Source organism: Rhinolophus sinicus, linkage group LG01 (genome assembly GCF_036562045.2).
Source record: "Rhinolophus sinicus isolate RSC01 linkage group LG01, ASM3656204v1, whole genome shotgun sequence".
Lineage (NCBI taxonomy): Eukaryota > Metazoa > Chordata > Mammalia > Chiroptera > Rhinolophidae > Rhinolophus > Rhinolophus sinicus.
Genome location: NC_133751.1, coordinates 172,844,924 through 172,865,581, shown reverse-complemented (window position 1 = coordinate 172,865,581; position 20,658 = coordinate 172,844,924). Strand labels below are relative to the sequence as shown.

The following is a 20,658-nucleotide window of genomic DNA, read 5'->3' as shown; positions in this document are numbered from 1 at the left end:
TTTGGGTCCATTTTTAAGTAAAATAAGGGCAACCTGAACACAAGCACTATGATACTGACAGTCGATCTGACAACCAAAATGGCTACTAAGTGACTAACAGGTGGAAAAGGAGCACAGCATGGAGATGCTGGACAAAGGGAAGACTCACGTTCCAGTGGGATAGAGCAAGTTGGCGTGAGATTTTATGCTACTCATAAAAGCACACGATTTAAAAGTTATGAATTGTTTATTTCCGGAATTTTCAATGTTAGACTTTTAACTGTTGCTGATCACTGGTAACTGAAAACACAGATAAGGGTGGACTACTATATCTCATTTATTTCTCTCAACTGAAAAAGTAATTATTTTCTCCTCCTTTTAAAGATGAAGAAATTAAGGCCCATAGATATAAATAACTTACTGTTAAGTATTGATATGAAAGCAAGAACCTAAGTCCTTCGACACCAAATCAATTTTTTTCCAGGACACTACACATGAAAATAAGAACATCAGTAACATCTACAAAAGTACAAATTTATTGTGGAGAACTCTTAATATCAAAAATAGTACAACTAAGTTCTTAGGTGAAGATATGAGTTCCAGAAATGGCCTGCAACCTCATGCATCCTACTTTCCTATCTGTATACCATATGGTATATGGCCAATCTAGTAAATCATTTGTGAAGATGAAAATTTAGATGCAGTGGATGGATAGATGGATGGAAGGATGGATGGATGGATGGATGGATGGATGGATGGATGGATGGATGAAAGGAGGAATGAAGGAAGGAATTAAAGAAGACATATATAGTTATTTGTAGATAGCACTAATCATACAATGATTAATTATCAATTTATAATTAAAAATATGATGAAGCCTTATGTGTTTTGGGGTATTATTTAATTCAAATATTAAATATATTTTTATTTAAAAAGCCCTGCATTAGATTGCAATTGTTTCAGTTACTAGGACTGCATAACAAATTGTCCAGAACTTAGTGACTCAAAACAATGAACATTATTTTGCTCATGAATCAGTAATTGTATATAGCTTAATGGAAACAGCTCATCTTTGCTCTGCTTGGCATTAGCTGAGGTGGGGGAGGGAATACAAAGGTTTGGTTCTGTACCGTCTCAGGGTTCTCACTGTTACGTCTGACTATCAGCTGGGAACCTATTCCTTCTTCATGTGGATCTCTCTGTATGGGCTAGTTTGAGCTTCCTTAGAGCACGGGGGCTGGGTTTCAAGGACAAGCGCTGAGAGAGAGATGGGGGTGGGGAAGAGAGAGAGAGAGGAGAAGAGAGAAGAGAGAGACTGGTAGAAGCTGTATCCTTTAATGATCTGGTCTTGGAAGTCAAAGAGTCACTTTTACCATAGCCACAGACTGGCCCACTCTCAAAATTGTAAAAAAAATTTCCATGTAAAGAAATGTAGTCACAGAGAACTAAAAGTTACCTATGGAATGATTAAATGATTGGGACATATGCAGGTTTTTTATCTTTTTCTTTTTTGGAAGAGAAACATACCACATTCAAAGCCATTATTCCTAAGCCTTTCACAACTGGGAATATAGCATATTCACTTAGCGTCTGTGGAGCACCTTCTATATGCCAGACCCTATGGAAGGTGCTGACAATACATAAAGTATAAGTTATGCATAGCTTCTAGATGCTGAAATCTCAGCTAAATTCAATCCTTATTAACCAACTAAGCAATAAATCATATGAAAAACTTCTCACATAAATTTTTCGTTCATTTGTAGCAAAATGAATTCCATATATTCTAGAGTGTCAAGTCATTGAATCTACCTGTGTGGCATGTAGTTGCTTTCTTAAGCAATGTGGATGTTTTGGAACAAAATCATTCTACTGAAAAACATATTTGGAAAGTAAACTTAAGATTTTTTAAATGTTAAGAAAAATACTTTCCCCTGAGAGGAAGTTTGTAGAATACATACATTTATTGGCCTAACCATCTGGGCCTGAATGTTATTTTTTCTCTTATCAGCCTGCTGTGTGGCCTTAGCAAGTCACTTAACATCTGAACATATCCCTTTATCTGAAACTGAGCAGTTTCATGATTACCACTAAAAACTATTTCCAACAATTTGGCATATTTTAATTTAGTAGTTAGCCTATTTCTATGCTTAGGGTTATCTTGTTTTACTCTAATTTTGTAATTTTAGATATACATGTTTTAGTGTTGATGTTAGATGGTGACTGCTAGTTAAAATGCATATCATGAAAGACAAATAACTTTTATTTCTTTTTATGAATGAATATTGCAGTTTGTTTTTAAAAATAACTCTGCTAATTCTCTCAAATGCCCCAGTTGACCATTTCAAGTGGGGAAACTGAGCAATAAACTTGTTAAATATTTAATTGTCAAGTGATATTCATAAGAGCCTACACCGAGGCAGTGAGAGAAATGGGAGAACCTGGGACCAGACTTCTTCTCCTGAGCCTTAAGGATTTAGAGTACGCTCCCTCCGTGTGTTATTCATATTAATGAGTGCAAGTCACAGTACTAAGGGCCAAAAACATCGTGCTGATAATCTACAGTTAAGCTCTTTGCAGCTCCATACAAATCTCCCTTTTGGCTTGGGCATGGAAGTTGGCAGCTCTGTTTTTAGCACTGTTCACATTTGGCTTACTGCATCCCTCAGAAATGGCATATAAGTACTTTGTCAGTTTATTTGATATTTTAAGATGCATTTCAGCATTGTGTATGAGCACTTGACAGACATAATAAATACTTCTCACCCTTCATTCCTCGTCCACTGACTACATCTAAGTAATTTGCAGACATAGATGAGAAGGATAAATAGAGAAATTCTAAGAATCAGAATGAAGAAAATGTGAATCCAAATTATCTACACACAAAGTATTGTAACCAGGGCTGGAGATGTAACCCGGGACAAGAATGCTAGGAAGGACTCAAGCATGAGATGCTAACTAGTCCAATTGTCCGCACTAATCATGAATACTGAAAGGGTCAGCAAGTCTACTGACTATGTTACCAGCTGTTTACTTCTTAATGGTCTCTCCTCCATGTGCTCAGATACCATTGTGTGTTAGTGGGTCCTCATAAGTCCTCCTTACATTTCCTCTCCCTGGTCCTAAACATAGCAGATTTGTCAAGCACCTCTCATCCGCCTGCCTCCCTGGCCATGGTTCTGACATGAGAGCCAGCTCCATTTATTTGGTGTCTCCCCAGCATTGCTCATTGGAAAATTAAACTCTTCACTGACATTTTGCTATTGCCTTTTTTCTTTAGCAGTGATGAAGATGTTCCTTCAGTCATTTGTAAATCAATTTTCAGATGTCGGTACACACACAGACACACACACACACACATACACAGACACACAGTGGGTACCAAAAAAGTGTATACACATTTTAAGATAGCAAAAAACTGTGTTAAAATTACACTGATGGTAACCACTTTGAGCATCTCTTGTAATTGCAGAAGTCAAACGTGACTTGTATTCATCTTTTGTTATTGGTATATATTATTACAATTTTAATAGTTTTTTCCTTTCTTAAAATGTGTATACATTTTTTGGTACCCTCTGAGTGTATATTTCCAAATGTTGGAAATATATACATATTTTTGGAAAACATATGGAAGGCTACCCTTACACACATATCACCTGATCAGAACTTAATTGCCTATTGAGTTAAAGAATCCTCATTAGTGAAAAGTTCCAATCAAAACTGTTTTTAAAATATAATTACATAGATAGACTGAGTCTCCGAGGCAATAGTCTAACTGCTGAAAGGAATTATTGTATATAGAGGGCTTCTAGAATGCTTGGTTTAGAAATTGTAGAAATAACGACAATTTCTAAAATATGTCATATTTTAAATATTTTAATATTTTAATAATTTCTAAATAGATATGATTTAATATCTAAATCACCATGTTAGCAATTATGGTGATCCTAATATTAGTGGCATAGAATTTAGATTTATTATCGGGAGAAAAGTATATCACTATTAGTAAAAAATATATTTGTTTTTCAAAAATGGTTACAAAGTAAAGCTCATAAAATGGTTTTGATTTCAGAGAACATTTATAAATTGTTAGGATGGTTAAGCCATTATTACATAAAGGCAAAGAGCAACAGTTAAATGGTTGATTGGGAAGGAGAAAGTACAGCTATTGTAAGGAAACAGAGTAAAAAAATAAACCTGTTTTTATCACTAGATTATAACCTTATTGAGAATATTCTCTTTTGTTGCACAAATTCTTGAGTTGAATTTAACTTATGATAGAATTTTAGGTTTATTATCATATATATTAAAACTTTCCTAGCTATCTCACCAGATCATTGGTTTATTTTGTATGTGTTATGAATTTACAACATATCAAAAAATCCAAATATTTTAATAAGTAGAAAACAGAAAAGTGTTTTCACATACATGTGTATGCATGATTTTCTTTAGTTTCTGGCATAGGTGAGTGTTATAAATAATCATCTTCAATATTACATTTGTTATAATTAAACAATGAAGTGTATCTGTAGTAGTAATTATGAGATAATCACATCTCTGATATAATTGGCAGGTATAGGACACAGCCAAGTAGCTCTAATGCCTTATACTGTGATTGTATTATGATGAGTGCACCCTGTAGGTTGCCTAATTTCCATTGTAAAATGTGTACTTTTTTTAAATTAAAATTTGTTGGGGTGACAATGGTTAGTAAAATTACATAGGTTTCAAGTATACAATTCTGTAATACATAATCTACTCAGATACTCGTATGCCACATTGTGTGTTCACCACCCAGAGTCAGTACTTTTTTGTAATGGGACTGTTTTTAAAATTAACTTTTCTCTTTATGAAATATATATTAATAGTCATACTTCTGAATAGTTAATGAAGTTTACATACAGTTCAGTAGTTGTTGAATTTTTTTTCCTGTATTCCATAGTCTGTTGTTTCTCTCTACACTGTATCTACATCAATATCTCATGATCTAAAGATATTAGAAAAAATATTTAGTAATACAAATGTCTTACCACAATATTCAGAAATTTGTAAAGATTAAAATTCAACAGAGAAAAAAAGCATGCTAAGGAGTAACTGAATTCTCTGGCATTTCATGTATATACTTTCGCTCTCCAAACATAGACATTACCTATTTTTTTAATAGCTTGAATATTATAGCATGTTTTAATTTTTCCCACCAAGCCAGATGGGCTATATATCAGAAAAACAATATTATATAATATTGATATGGTTGTTGTGATCTCTTTTTAGTACTGCTTGTCTGATCACTCCGTTGGAATTGCCTGATCAGTTTAAAAGCTTTCCCCCCTCCCCACATTTGAATCAAATGACTGGTTGTCTGACTTGACTTTGCTTTTGCGTCTCTTTGAATGATGCCCTTGCAAAGTAAAAGACTTAATGGATGTAATGAGGATCATTCAAAACAAAGACAAGTATTTCCTTTTGTAAATGATTATTTCTTTTCAAGAAGTCAGAGGCATGTAGACTCCAGGACTAATCATAGACTTACATCTGTGTGTTCTCAGTGCAACAATGACTACGTGCCTGTGTGTGGCTCCAATGGAGAGAGCTACCAGAATGAGTGTTACCTGCGGCAGGCTGCCTGCAAGCAGCAGAGTGAAATACTTGTGGTGTCTGAAGGATCATGTGCCACAGGTATGTATGGAATCCTGAAGACTCCCTGAAACCTTCTGAAAGATTCTGAATCCAAAAACCATGTCTTGTTTTTGCTGTCATCTCCAAATAAATAATTTACACTATATATTGGCTAGACAAGCCTTTTATTCTTTTGTATAAAACATGCGTTATTTTTATTTTATGTCGTTTTTATATTTCAAATCACTTCTGGAAGAAAGAGAAAGTCTACCATAAGCATGTTGGTAGATTTTAATAGACATGTCATTTAATGAAGTGCAGACAATTGAATCATATAATTAGACATCTAGATTGAGTGCCCAGTTGTCAAATATATAGAAACCTATGTATGCATGCATATAGTTTGTTTGTTTATTTGTTTGTTTTTGAACATTGTCTGTTGGAGGGTAGCTTTACAGATTTGGGTTTCGGAGTCAAGATGTGGCTAACTTTAACACCTCTACAAAATGTTCTGCTTACCATTTAGTAGATCATTTTGAAGAATGTATTTGTGGTAGACATTACGTCTAATGACATCTGTCCTTTCTGACATAGTCAGCCTGGGATCCACAAAGCTTTAATTTATATTGTACAAGGAATGCTTACACAAAGTGAGGGGAAGAGTGACTTCAGATGATCTTTAGTTTTTCAGGTTTCCCTTTTGTGAACAGTTGTCAGAATTGAACATTACAGGCAGGAAAAATTAAATAATTAAATAATTAATTAATACATACATACATACATACATACATACATACATACATACATACATAAATAAATAAATAAATAAATAACAAGAAGAACAGCCCCAAACTTCAAAAACCAGTACTTTAAAATGAAGCTGAGCTTTCAGGTTAGTCTTGAGACATTAAAATCACATATATTAAAGAAAATTTAATGTCCCATGGTAGTTGTCCTTACTAGCAAATAAACATTTTTCTGGAAAAGTCATAATTTCTGAGGAAGTGGATGATATAAGCGTATTCAGGGGGAAAAAAATAATGATATGAAATTCCTTCAAAAATGGAAGTAAAGAATAGTACCAGGAAAAGTCTATTTTGTTGAAAAGTACCTCTTAGATAATAGATATTTCTAGAGAATTATTTAAAAGTTATGTGTATGATGACGGGGGCAGAGTGCTAATTGAGCAAAGAGAAAGTCTCATATTCTTTAAAAGATTATCTTAACCCTATTGATTATTAGTAATTGATAATGTTCCCACTTGTACTGGTGACTACCAAAGTTTCCAAGAATTAGCAGAAGAAAAATGTGTCACTTCTCATGGAAAATGATGCAGGCTGTCTGGTTTTGGTTTCAGTTTTTAAGGAATTTTTTCTCCTACATGATTCTTTGCATCACAATGTGAATGTCCTTCCTGGAAGAGTGATTGTGAGGCAAGCGAAACCGGTGCTCCACTTGCTTTTTATTTGCCAGAGCAAACAGATCATTGCTGCTTGATCTTTGAGTGAGAAATCATGAGTGAAAGTAAGAGCAAGAAATGAGAGTTATTGGACCATTTTCTCCAGTAGGAAAGAAGGACCAACCTGCTACTATCATAGTAAGGATGTGGGAAATACAAAGAAAGACAAGGGACAAATTAATTATGAAAAATCAATCTTCCATACCTAACGAACAAAAAAACAAAAAGATGAAAAACGGCACTTTAGGAGTAATGCATTAGAGGAAAAAAGGAAAAAAAGAACTTCTGACTCCCAGAAACCAGGAGTGATGTGGCAAATACCAGAGAGTATAAGGGAAGGATTTGCTTATTCAAGGTCATATAGGTTATCTGTCTGCCTCTGACAACAGTCAAATGAGAATCAGTGAACATAACTCATAAGCAGTCATGAAGTTATGATTATAGCTAACATGTTTGGTAGCAAAAATCTGTTTCTCACTTGCCAACCTCAAAGTTCTTGTCAGCACATGCAGTTGCTTTCTTCTGATTCATTCATATCTTTCCATTCTAGTCCCTAATGTGTTGGTTAAACTATAAAAATAAATACTTAACCAAGTAGAAAATTTAATCACAATTGAGTTATCCATCCCTAGCTCATTCACAGACTTAGATTTCTTCAGGATTTAATTAGCAAGCCAGTATTGCTGAATGTATCTTCCATTGACTTGTAAATCTAAAGGGGTTTTGATACAAATAATAATGGAGGGACCAAAGTAATTTTGATTAACCAGGTTTGACTGTAAATAAATTGAAGTTCTTCTGACTTTTGATCTAAAAGAGATCCTCATTCTTTTCTTTGTAGATTTTCCATTTATTTTTTAATGCTGTTTGACACTGAGTAGAGGTGGCAAGTTGTGATCTCTAGGAAAAGAAGACAGCAGAAGATATAACTTTATATTTCATATTTTCATTGAACTTAAACTTATTTTTTTGTCTAGAAAATGGTTTTTATTGGGCAATCTGGCCCATAGCCTCACTGTCAATTTCACTTTTTTGCCTTATAAGAAACGATTAGAAGCCCAGTTTCAGGTCCACCAGCATGATTTCTTTTCTTAGGCGTTTCTGTCTCACTAATAAGGTTTTAGTAGGCTACTTATTTCTAATTTGCCGAGATGACTCATAGTAGAGAAATCATTACAGCTTTCCTTCACTTTTTCATAATGATGCTATGGATTTAAGTGACTTTTTTTTTCAATCTATTCTTCTTTCTTCCCTATATACTTAATTTGGGTCAAATCAAACACAAATTTTCTTAAGAACCATACTGCATGATTTTTTAGAAACATGCATGGGAAATATGAGCCAAATACTACTGCTATTTTCTTGATTGTTCCAAGCTATGTCTACTTATTAGCAAACCTATAGATGAATAGTCAAGGTGTTCACTCAAAATTTTAATTATTATGTTCTGGACACGGTGATAAACATTTTAAATATGCTATTGTACAGTAAGCCTCAAAATAGCCCAATGAGATAGACATTGCTAAACTCGTTGAATAGAAGACAAATAAGCTTAGGAAGGTTGGATAACATTTCTTCTGTCATCCAATGAGTAATGCTTTAATGTTTCGAGCTTGGCATCCTTAAGCTTTTATGCATTTCCTCTTATATGCATGTAAGTATAGAAATGAACAAGACATGGATCTTGATTTAAAGAAGTGTACAGTCTTAGTGGGAAAGGAAGAAGAAACTACTTAGTGGGAAAGGAAGAAGAAACATTCAACTGAAGCACGGATAGAATACATTGATGTTATGGTAGTGCAATCTGTTATTAGCACCTGATCATTGTAAGTAATACTGAATTAAGCTTTCACATTAACTCCAGTAGAAACTATACACATTAAACTAAAGCACGGGTAGAATGTATTGGTGTCATGGTAGTGCAATCCGTTATTAGCCCCTGAGCATTGTAAGTAATACTGAATTAAGCTTTCACGTTAGCTCAAATTAAGTCAGTTAATTGTTTAGCTGTAAAGGTATACAAAAAGGAGATTTGACAAACAATGACCATTCTAGCACTATCCTGTCCAAAAGTGATGGTGCCATCACTTGTGATTATCAGTTCAGTTGACAGGACTATTATCCTATTATGGAGATGAATGCATCAGGTTTTCTTCACCTGTTATCATTAAATAGTCAGATAATATGATTAAAATATTTATTTTATTTTACATTTAGTAAGAAGGGTTTCTTTAGATTATAAATTGTTTTACCAATTAGCTTGCCTTTAAGAAAAGCATATGATGGGCCAGAAACATAAACCTTAGTCACATTAGCACTTAATTAAAGACTTGACATTCTGATTTAATACAGTGTTAGACCTTGTGCATTTAGTTAATATGAGTCTCCACCAAGGCTGATAATTCAAACTACTGCTCTTTCATGGCAATACTAATGCCGAACATGATGACAAGGAAGATGATTGGGGAGTATTTCATTTTTCCATATGTGTCAGCCTTCTGTGGATTGATATACACCATGCCTCTTTCAATGCAGTGCCTCTCAATAAAGTGTCATGGTGGCAAACAAGTAGCAGTAATGTTTTACTTTAATTGGACTAAAACATTCAACACAAATTCATAGACGTGGCATTTGATATAGTTCTTGAACCCTGGTTGAAATTTTAGTGTGAGATTAGGGCATATTAGACAGAGAAAACCAGTATTAGTATAATTTTCCAGTATTAACATCAAAATGCATAACCAAATGTATTTAGAATGCAAAGGACTGGGGAGGCAGAAGGAAGATGATGTCTACACTTAACAGGTGGAAGCAGGTAGAAACTCAATAGTCTTGACTCCAACTAGAAAAGTGGGTGTTCCTGGAAACTGAGTTCTCAGAAATAGACAACTTTGACCAGTTGTAACTATGTAGGAGGGAGGGGAGAGAAGAGATGGAAAAAGAAATGCAGAAGATATTTTTTTTCCCGCCAGCATCACCTACGGTATATCCAATTTTAAGCACAAAGTCAAAATTAATCTCATTCTTCTACTGATTTCAAAAATAAAGGATTCTCTTGGTAACAGATAGACTCATCCACAATTGTGGTATTTGTAAAGTACATTAACAATTATATAAAAATATATTTATTTTTAAACTGTTTTTCTCTTTCTGCATGTGATTTATAAGAATAAAAGCCTTAATTATGAATTTATTTGCCACGTCTTAGACTGTTTAATTTTTAAATCTCACTGATGGTTGTAAGCATCTCATTTTCATTTTTTGTCATTAAAAACACCAAATTTATCCTGATTAAAATAAAAATATATGAGAGATTTTACATAGTCATGTTTAGGAATTATTTTTAAACTAGATAATTATTTTTCATAAAGTTTAAATATGAAAGTAATAGAGGATTTATAAGTTATGCTATAGAAATTAAATTAAATTGATCTGAATACATATTTTCATATTAAGTGTTAGTATTTTCTCAATTATATTACTATCTCAATGTTGAAAGTAAACATGAACTAAAAAATAAAAGTCATACATGTTTTTTGAATATGTTTTCCAACGAAAACAAAGTATTTCTTTTTTCCCCCCCAGATGCAGGATCCGGATCTGGAGATGGAGGTAGGAGTTGTCTTTTTATATATTTGAAAACTTAAATGTACATAGATGTTTATTACTTGTATATTTGCCATTATAAATGTCTGAGGGGAATTCACATGTTGCATTTTAGGAAAGGAGAAAACAAAACAATATCATTCTTCTTATTAAGGAAATACATATGCCCTGCAAATTATTTGATTTATTTATGAATCATACTTAAGAACTCTATCTCCATCGAATCTTCCTTATTTATTTGTTTGTTTATTTGTTTGCATCTTAGTTATCTTTGAGATAGATATGTATGTTAAAACTTCCTGACAGAAGATTCCAAGCATATTTGGCAGGACAGAAAAAAACTCATGAGTTAATCATTTAAATATTGGGTTTTTATCATATTGACCTCAATTACCAGATATTAATATTAACACATACATAACTATCCTGTAAACAGGTCTTAATTATCAAATTAATAATTTGAAACAGAAGGAGTTTGGGCTCATAAAAGAAAAGCAAAACAAGATAAACAAAATTTAGGCCAATGAAAATAAAATAGTGTCTTCACTTCTTTGATTAAATTAATCTATATTTATTTTTACTAAAATAAAATACATATATGTTTTCCTTATTTAGTTGTGTGTTTAATGACGTATACAAGTAAGAGAGAGCTGGAAACTTCTAAAATTTGATCTGATATACTCACTGATAGATAAGATTTTATTTATGGATTGAGCCTTCATTGTAAATTTCCCAAAATACTTTTCCAAATGAAATCCAAACAAAATTCCACCTTTATGCACAAGAAAAAACAACAACACATATAATTTCAATAAGAATAATAAAAAGAGAATGAATAAAAAATGTAAATATTCTCAAGGCTTTGTTTAAGGTATATAAAATGGTTAAATGTATGATTCCAAGTAAATTTTAGTTTTTAAATGCAGAATTTGACTTAATAAAGAAAAGAAGTCCTTAGGTTCAGGAAAGTCAGATCTCTACTGCACACCTTATCTAGTTCTGGCAACACATTACAATTTATCAAGTAACCTTTTATAATGAGAGGTTTAACTAGTTCAAATAAGCAATACCCAGAGAACACAATTAGAGCAGCATGTTGGAGCACATTTTTTTTTCCATGAAGACTAAAACTGAACAAGAGTCAAGATTTAGTACCATGAGAACATTAAATGTATTTAATGTCATATAGTGTTGGATAGTCATTTGGTCTTAGAACAATCTTTCACTACGTCTAAGAAATTAAATTTTATTTTTTCCCCTGTGGCTGATTAACATGGTAGACCTAAAAAAAGTTTCCTTAGTGATTTGAAAAGAAGAGCTTAGAAGAGAAAATTAAATCCTAAAGAAAGAGAAAAAGGAAGGAAAGAAGATAGTGTTCCCTGAATAGACGTTTTACCATTGGAATGTTAAGAAATTAATCAATTTTAATATTGCTTTTGTAAGGAAATGGTTTCTATGCAAAATTCTGTTTATTTTCCAGGTATTTAGTCTTATGTGTAGTTTACTTAATTTTGCAGATACTGTGTTGAGCTTCAGCTGTTCCACTGTTTATGAAACAAGTGTCGTTAATTTTTTAGCATCTTTGAAAACAAAACAAAATAGATTACAGAATATACAATATCTTTATTGCTATGTTCTGTTAAAACATCATGATATACTTTTTTCTAATTGAGTCTCCTATCATACATCATTTCTTTATTTTTTTTTATTTCTTAATAATAAGACATAGTTTATGTTTCAGAAACTAATTTCCAACTTTCATTCAGTGTAATTAGCACATGGAAGTAAAAGTAAAGTCAACCTCACTCTTCCTTGTTACATTTTACATTGAAATATTTGGTTCAGTATGCTATCCTATGATCTGAATAAGGTTATTTTGTTTAGGAAACAATTTTAATCTCATGAATATGATATTTATAACTTAAACTTCATGCATTAGTCAGAAACCACTTTTCTTCACTTATTTTCTCCCTTTTTTACTCTCCCTTTCAATTATAGATGCTTTACAGTAACTTGGGGGGGAAATCAATTTTTTAAAAGACTACTGCTTTAGAAAAAAACAAGCATATTACCCATTTATTTCTGAATTGTACTTTTTAAAAGTAGTTGTTCTGAAAGTTGTGGTAATGAGTATTTACTCCTAGTGGCATAAGTTGTTTTTAAATCAGAGACTGAACAGTTTTATTTTAACTGAATTTCTTTTCTTTTTTAAGTCGTTATTTGCTCTGCAATGCTAATGGTTTTAATTTTCTTTAACTTTTTACTGTATTACAAGATGCCCAAAAAAGCTTAATAACTTGAACCTAAAAACCTAGTTTAGAATGACCTGCACAATTCCAATTCACATATCCATTGTGTTGTACATAAACTTACCTCTGCTATAAAGAGGAGGGACTTGCTTTTGTATTCTGTTCCTGATACTAAAGTATCAGAGGAGCCAGAATCAGTTTCCTTTGAATTAACCAAAAGTGATTGAATTACCTGTGATTGGTTAGTAAAACAATCCTAGCTAGATTGTTCTAACTGATCTCTATAGGATATCTTCTCAATAATCTGTATTTGATTAATAATTGGGGCATCTTTCCAAGCATTTTGGATGGTTAATGGTTATTTTTCTAATTTATATTAACAAAAGTTAATATAATTCCCAACTGGACTGCGTTGATCTGAGTAGTGAACAAATTTATTTGTAATACATATATGTGACTATCATAAATGATATCATTAAAACTCCAAATCCAAAATCACTTTAAAATACATCAATTTTCACCTTTTTTGGATTGTTCTATATTTTTATTTTTATTATATTTATTTATTTTGTTTTAAATCCCACCAAAAGTGCAAGCGGGTTCCCTTTTCTCCATATCCTCACCAACAATTTTTTGTTGATTTTGATTATGGCCATTCTTATTGGTGTGAGGTGATTATTTCATTGTGGTTTTAATTTGCATTTGTCTGATGATCAGTGACATTGAGCATCTTTTCATATGTCTGTTGGCCATTTGTATGTCTTCTTTGGAGAAAAGTCCATTCAGGTCCTCTGCCCATTTCTAAATTGGGTTGTTAGATTTTTCTGGTGTTGAGTGAGTTCTTTATAAATTTTGGGATTGTTCTATATTTTTAAATGAATGAACGTTACTTTAGCAATGAAGATTAGACCTGATTATTTAAAAAATAACGTAAGTTTAACCCAATTTGCCTAAGAGCATACCTGTCATTTAGTGCATTTGAGGGAACATTTCTACTACAATATAAAAGGGATATAAAGGTTTCATAAAATTTATATTAACTTATTAGTATACATTTTATAGGGAATTTTAAAATCTTTAGCTATCGATCTGTTTACTCCGATGAAACAATTCGAAGGGCTGTCTTTATTTAGGGATGACATGTTTACTGTGTCTGCAGCATGCCCTGCAAATGTGCATTCATTCATAAAGGTAACTTGCTGAGTAATAAGAAACAAATGCTGGATAAAAATCTTAAAAGTTGGCTTTTCCCATTTTGGTGACTTTATCTTCTTCTAGTGCTTAAGAAAACTCATTAACACAAAGAATAATTTTGTATTATTAGTTTTGAACCTAAGACCTGCTGTTTATAGAATTCTGTCTTCAAACAAAAATGTTTAGTTGGAAAGGCACTTACATCAAATAACCTTTTGGGATAGTCTCAAAGTTGAAAAAAAATTCAGGATAAAGTATAATTGACTATATATGTGTCTTATAGGAAGGTAATGTATGAACCAAATTTCAAAGAATTTCAGAAAATAGTTGGAAGAAAGGCGTTGGTGTTTCAAGTACTGATATATATATATATATATATGGAGATTTAATGTTGTAAATACAAAAACGGGTTTGTGTAGGATGGATAATAACATCTTATCTACCCACCGACTTCCTTTAGCAACAAATACTGCAGTAAGAAAAAAGTATTAAAAGAGCCTCCTCTCAAAATCTAGGGGTGTGTGGGTAGTTAAAGGATAATTTTTAACCCCTGCTTTTCTCTCAGAGTCTTTTAGTCATGTTATAAAGACAACTCTGAATATTTTCCTGTACTATTTAAAAAAATATTTCTGGATTGATTAGACCTTTGATAGATCCCAAATTAAAAACAAAAACAAAAAACCTAAGCCCAGTAAAATGAAAACAATATTTCAACAATTAAAATAATTATAGATGTATTATCTTGTTATAGACTTGGAGGAATCCACAATTAAATTTTAATAATAGCATATGGAAAGTTGTATGATAATGTCTCTAGAAATAAAATGTGTCTAAGATACATGGCATAGATACAATGGGTATATTTTTATTTCATGAAGTATAATGAAGCACTGGGACTAATTATACAACTCATTGTATAATTAAATAGTTTTAAGAGAATTTGTTAATAGGTTAATGTCAGATATGTACAATAATAAATCAAATTAAATTTATGTCCATTATTTGTATAAAAGAAGCCTGATGTTTATTTTAATTATCCAGGTAGTTGTTATTATGACAACTTTGTTATAGAAAACAAGTTATATGTTTTTATTTAATATAAAAGTGCCCTGTGTAATTTATCTTTGTATTATATTACTCAGCTATCCATAATTAAGACATTTACTTCATATGCATTTTGTATAGAACAAAGAATATTTACATTATAACAAATGATAGATCTAAGGCTGCCACTTTTGATTATGTGGATTGCTGAAAACTGGGTAACACTATTGTAAGAAGTTTGAGAACTTGAAAATCATTTTTTTTTAAATCCTTATTGTTTCTAAGGTAGATTTGATGGCGTTCAGGAATTTAGGTGCATTGAATAAGCCTAAATATAATTTGGGTAATGTGGCAAGATTTCTGGAGTAATAAACATATATATGACACAGTTCTTTACACTCAAATAGATGACGTGTAAATTTTTTTTCTCACACAATGGGAAAAATTACAATTTTCATTATAAAAAAAAAAGTATTTCCCTGCAGAAACAAAATTTTAAATATATTGTAAATAACAAGGAACTGAACGTTCATTTCATAAAATATTTTTATATGAGGCTAAGTAATTTTTTCTTCCATGTTGCTGCATTCATTTATTTTCCTGAACTCAGTTTGTAGCTTCTTTATCTTCCTGTCACGATCAAGTTATAGCAAACACAATATGCCTCACCATGTATTTTCTCCACTGGGTTCACATCACAGCCAAAGTCTGACAGGCGTTAACTGTTAGCAGCTTTAGCTGAAATACTGACTCAGTGAAGACATTCTACCATGTACGTATGCAAGGTCTGAGATTCTTCCAGGGTAGTACATACAGGTGAGAAAGCAGAAACTATGCCCGCTTCTGTTGTTTCATACCTGAGGGCTGCTGTTCAACCTGAAGATGGGTTCAGAACCATCTGAACCTCAACTGAAATCTTATCTCTTTTTTCCATAGCTTGGAATACATTTCACTTTTTTTACCTCAGAGAAAAACAATATTGTGATGATAATGAAATAGAGTAGAATGAACGAGGAACATGTAATGGACAATGAAAAATACAGAAAAAACACACCAGGAGTAAAACAATGTCAGAATGATGGAAAATAAAAAGGGAAGAGAAAGGAACCTGTGTTATCAACATGGCTATATTTTGTTTTCACATGTGGCTACCATCTTAAAAATAAAAACCACTTTTCTTTTCTTTCAGTAGAACAGTAATAGTTGTCTGATATTCCAGAGAAGATTGCTTGGGAATATGAAATGGATGCTACAAACTTTTGTCTGAATCATCCATATGGGTTTTCTAAACCATATCTAGGAAAAGAAATGTGATTGTGTGCAGTGTGACAGAGAAATGGCTTTGGACTGTGAATCAGGAAATTTGTATTCTAGATTTTTAATTGGCTCGAAGGATACCTATTTGATTCTTACTCTCAATCGCCTCGGAGATTCTCTTATTTTATTAGTAAAAGAGAATAATATCTACTTATAGGAAAGATGATTATAATAAACTAATGCAAAAAACTTTGAACATCATAAAATTAAAAATGAAATTAAAAGAATTTATATTACCTTTTCTCTTTAGTCTCATTTATTCTAAGAATATAATTTCTCTGAAGAGTTTAATTAGAAGTTTGAATCTTTTAATTAGTGATGTTTACCATTCATAGTTTAATGTATTGATGCTGAGATAATAAGAAATCCAGGAATCCAATCACAATTCTCAGTATTCAGAAATAGCTGGCTCCCTACCTTGAAAAGAAGTGAAATTCATTGTTGATATCAGAGAAACTGCAGTTACACAAGTAGATAAAAAATAAAGAAAAACATTAATTTTTTCAAAACAGTAAATAATTATTCTTAAAACTATAATGTTAGGCATATTGCCTCCATAGAAAACCAAAAAGGAAGAAATTGGAGGGATTTACAATATGAGGGATTCAGTATAATTACAAGGAAGAATTTCCATCAGCTCTAAACATTGCAAAGTTTTTCTAAGGGAATTTGTGCTTTCTAGAAAGAGATTCTTAAAATAGAAGGGAAGGTTTTATTATTTGTCTGCTTGATAGCCGAGCATGAATTAGATAAATCTGTAAGGATGCCTACCTCATGTGTAATTGTTATTAAAACACACTGTGGTTTATAAAAAGCACTACCATAGCATTATTTAATCACAATAACAGACTTTGGATGATGATCAGAAAGGATGAATATCTTACCCACAATTCCAACAACAGAATACATGGTAACTCAGCCAGTCCTTGAACTTCAAGAAGGAAGGAAACTATAGTCTACATGATTACCTTACCTCTTGTAGTAACTTTTTGTAATAACTATACCAGACCCTATGTTCTGTGGTCTATATAAATCATAAACCCTTATCAACAAGCATATGAGATTTCATTATCCCATCTCCTTATTCCCTTCCTACTCTCACTTTTCTTTCTGAAATCACCTGTTCTAGAAGGTAGAACTCAAACCCCTATGGGTTTTTGTTGTTTGCTATCTAAGTTAATCCTAATTCTCAGTTCATAACATTTAACGATAGCCATCTATTCTCTTCTATTAATTTCCTCTTTAAACCCCTATCCCTAACCTCATTCCTGTTCTTTTATAAGTATTTGCTCTAAGTATTTAATATACTTTAAATTTTGGGGGGGGAAAATATGGTTATGCGTTTAGTAGTAGGAAATAGTAATTAAAAACTCAGGCTCTAGAGCTAAACTCTGTGGGTTTGATCTTGGCTCCCCCTCTTACTAGTAGTGTGACCATAGACATGTTAGATTCTCTGTTTTTAGTTTCTTCATCTATGATCCTGGCAGGGTTTCCCAGGGAGCAGACTCTGAGGTTGAGATCTGTGCATTCGAAGTTTATTGAGTAATACTCTCAGAATCAGCATCTGTGGAAGGGAAGAAAGTAGAGTTGGGCAAAGGAAGAAGTTAAAATGGTGCAGTTTTAAAGGGCCACAGCAAGTCTGCAGGAGGCTCTCAAGATAGGATGGTCTCTCTGAGTTATGCGAATTGGGATGACAGGGCTGTGCCTTTACTCCCCACCACTGATGTTGGCAACTGTCAAAAGGGAGTGTTACTTTGGGCCAGAAGGCTCTTTCAGCTGCAGACTAGACCTGGAGAGGGACTCAGCTGTGAGCTGTCTGGTGCAACGCTGCAGCAGTTGACAAGGAGAAAATGTCAACATTGCCCCTGACATCCTATGCAGTCTATAAAATTTAAAGGAAGAAACGAAACAGACAAAATTCCTGCCCTGGTAGAGCTTATTTCTTGTGAAGTGACCCAAACCATAAAAAAATAAACAAGGAAAAATATAGACTATCAGATGGTAGTGAGCACTATGTAGGATGGAAAAAGTGGGACAAGGGAAAATGAAGGATGGGGTTCCTAATTTGTTTGGGGTGCTCAGGAAGGCCTGGACAAAGATAAGGAGGAAATGAACGAGCAAACTTTACAGATAAGTGAAGGAAGGACATTCCAGAACTGCAAATGCAAAAGCTTTGAAGCAGGTGCATAACTGGGGTGTTCCAAGAAGATTACGGATGTTAGTTGGACGAAGGTGAGTGACAGGCACTTGGAGATGAGGAAGAAAGGTGAGCATAACCCTGCAGAGTCGCCTATGGGGATTGGCTCTTCCTGTGAGTGAACTGGGAGCCCTCGAGGGTCTGGAGCAGGGGAGCATGTTGTCATCTGACTGATGATGTTACAAAGTAATTCAGGCTGCTATGTTGAGAATGCAGTGTTACAGTAAGGAAGAGAGTGGAGAAGACTTCTGCAATATAAAAGACAAAAAACAAAGTTTCTTTTGTCTGGTTGTTGATGTTAAAGCGTTTATGGCATATCCTCTGGAGTTTTCCTTGTCTATCATACATGTACCAACCAGTCTGCTACCCATCTAAGGGACATTGTCTGTGGATCTTTATTGAATAGCTATCCTAGATTTTACTGTAGTCAATCCATTTATTTTCTCTTAAGGAATTTTTGTATTTGAGGTTTCATTTAAGATGTCCTTCTCCTATTCTGATAAGTAAGCAGAAAATTACACTTGTTTCCAGACAGTATTTAATACATAAGAATCTCTCTGCATGCTGCAGTGCATGCCAAATCGTATTTAATTTGTTTCAAGTTTGGATTTGAAAATATAGCTTATTTTTTTACTGTACTAAATGTACAATCCATATTGTAACATATGATTTTCAATGTGTACTTAACGAAGTGCAATTTCATTTTCTCTGGTAAATTACACACTTGTTATAGCTTTGGGATTAAAAAAATCCAGGAATAAATAGAAAACAGTATGTTTACGTAATGTTTGCATCCTGGCTCAGTGAGTCAAACCGAAAGAATTATTCCAGTTACTGTCAGTTAGTAAACTGGTTCTGAAAAATCTTTTAGTTTTGTATTCTGTGCTGCTATCTCTCTCTGAGAAGAATTAAAGGGGAATGAACTGGATTTTTAATAAGGTTGGACTGATGCTACCAAGAACTTGTTCTGCAGATAGATCATTAAAACTGGATCTATTCCTAATTAAATAATATTTCTTATAAACTTAATCTTTCCCCCATTTTCTCTCATTTTCCAGCTGCTTTTCTCACTCCTTAATCCTGTAGTTTGGCTGACTGGATGGCTGTTCTGTCATTACCTTCTTTTGGTGAAGGCCATAAACAGAATGATGATTATTAATGGAATCAGTTAAAGAGGGGGCTAATTTCTATGATAACATCTATACAAAATTGATGGACTCTGCTCAAATCTGGTCCTGGCTAAATTAAGAAATCTTGCATGATCTTGTAAGCACTGAATGAGGGTGAGAGTCATTTAAGATACACTGACCGCCTTCTCTAGAGACTGTAGCACTAATAACATGACCTTTGGCAAGTAGACTTTCTGACACATTGATTTAAGTAATAGTGGTAGAAACTTCGTGAAAATACATGTTGAGCTATATGGTGTCATCTTTCTTGAACCCTTTGCCCTTTGTGATGCAGTTTGAGATCTAATCCTCAAGGGTTGGAGAGTTTACAATATTGAGGATTTTATTCAGTTACTCAAAAGACAACCATCTTAGCAGCTTGAATGTGGTTATCTTTGAAGTAGGTGTTATTTTTGAATATAATTAAAGAGAAACACAGCTGGCAGTTTAGAAAATAAAAGGAAATTAGTAGTACAGTTATTACACTGCAACTTAAATAGTGGGGTGATATTTAATGGTTATGTTCTGGAAGCTCATGCTCTCACTGCTCTGAGTTCCATGCTGTCCAACATGGTAAGACATTGATTCAGGAATCTCCCTTGGCCTCTTATGAAGAGAGAACTCCTTTATACAAGCTCTGCTTGGAAGTAGAATGTGGCAAAGTTATAAAGCCAGTCCAATCCTATAAATCAGCATACTCTATGGATTTTCTATTGTGCATAGTTCTCATATCTTGATCTCCAGACCTTCCATCAATCCCCTATTTCAATCCCTAGTCATCTGTTGTAAAATGTTGAAAAAAAAGCCTCCTAACAGGTGTCTCTGCTTCTA

General features: G+C 33.0%; 1 protein-coding gene across 1 annotated transcript in view; it reads left to right on the top strand.

Moving 5' to 3' along the window:
- TMEFF2 (transmembrane protein with EGF like and two follistatin like domains 2) overlaps positions 1 to 20,658 on the top strand; it is a 230,036-nt gene that overhangs the window by 5,929 nt on the left and 203,449 nt on the right. Inside the window, exons 3-4 of the mRNA XM_019740775.2 lie at positions 5,523 to 5,652; positions 10,637 to 10,663. Coding sequence (XP_019596334.1) covers positions 5,523 to 5,652; positions 10,637 to 10,663 — 157 coding nt within the window. The remainder of the gene's footprint in view (positions 1 to 5,522; positions 5,653 to 10,636; positions 10,664 to 20,658) is intronic.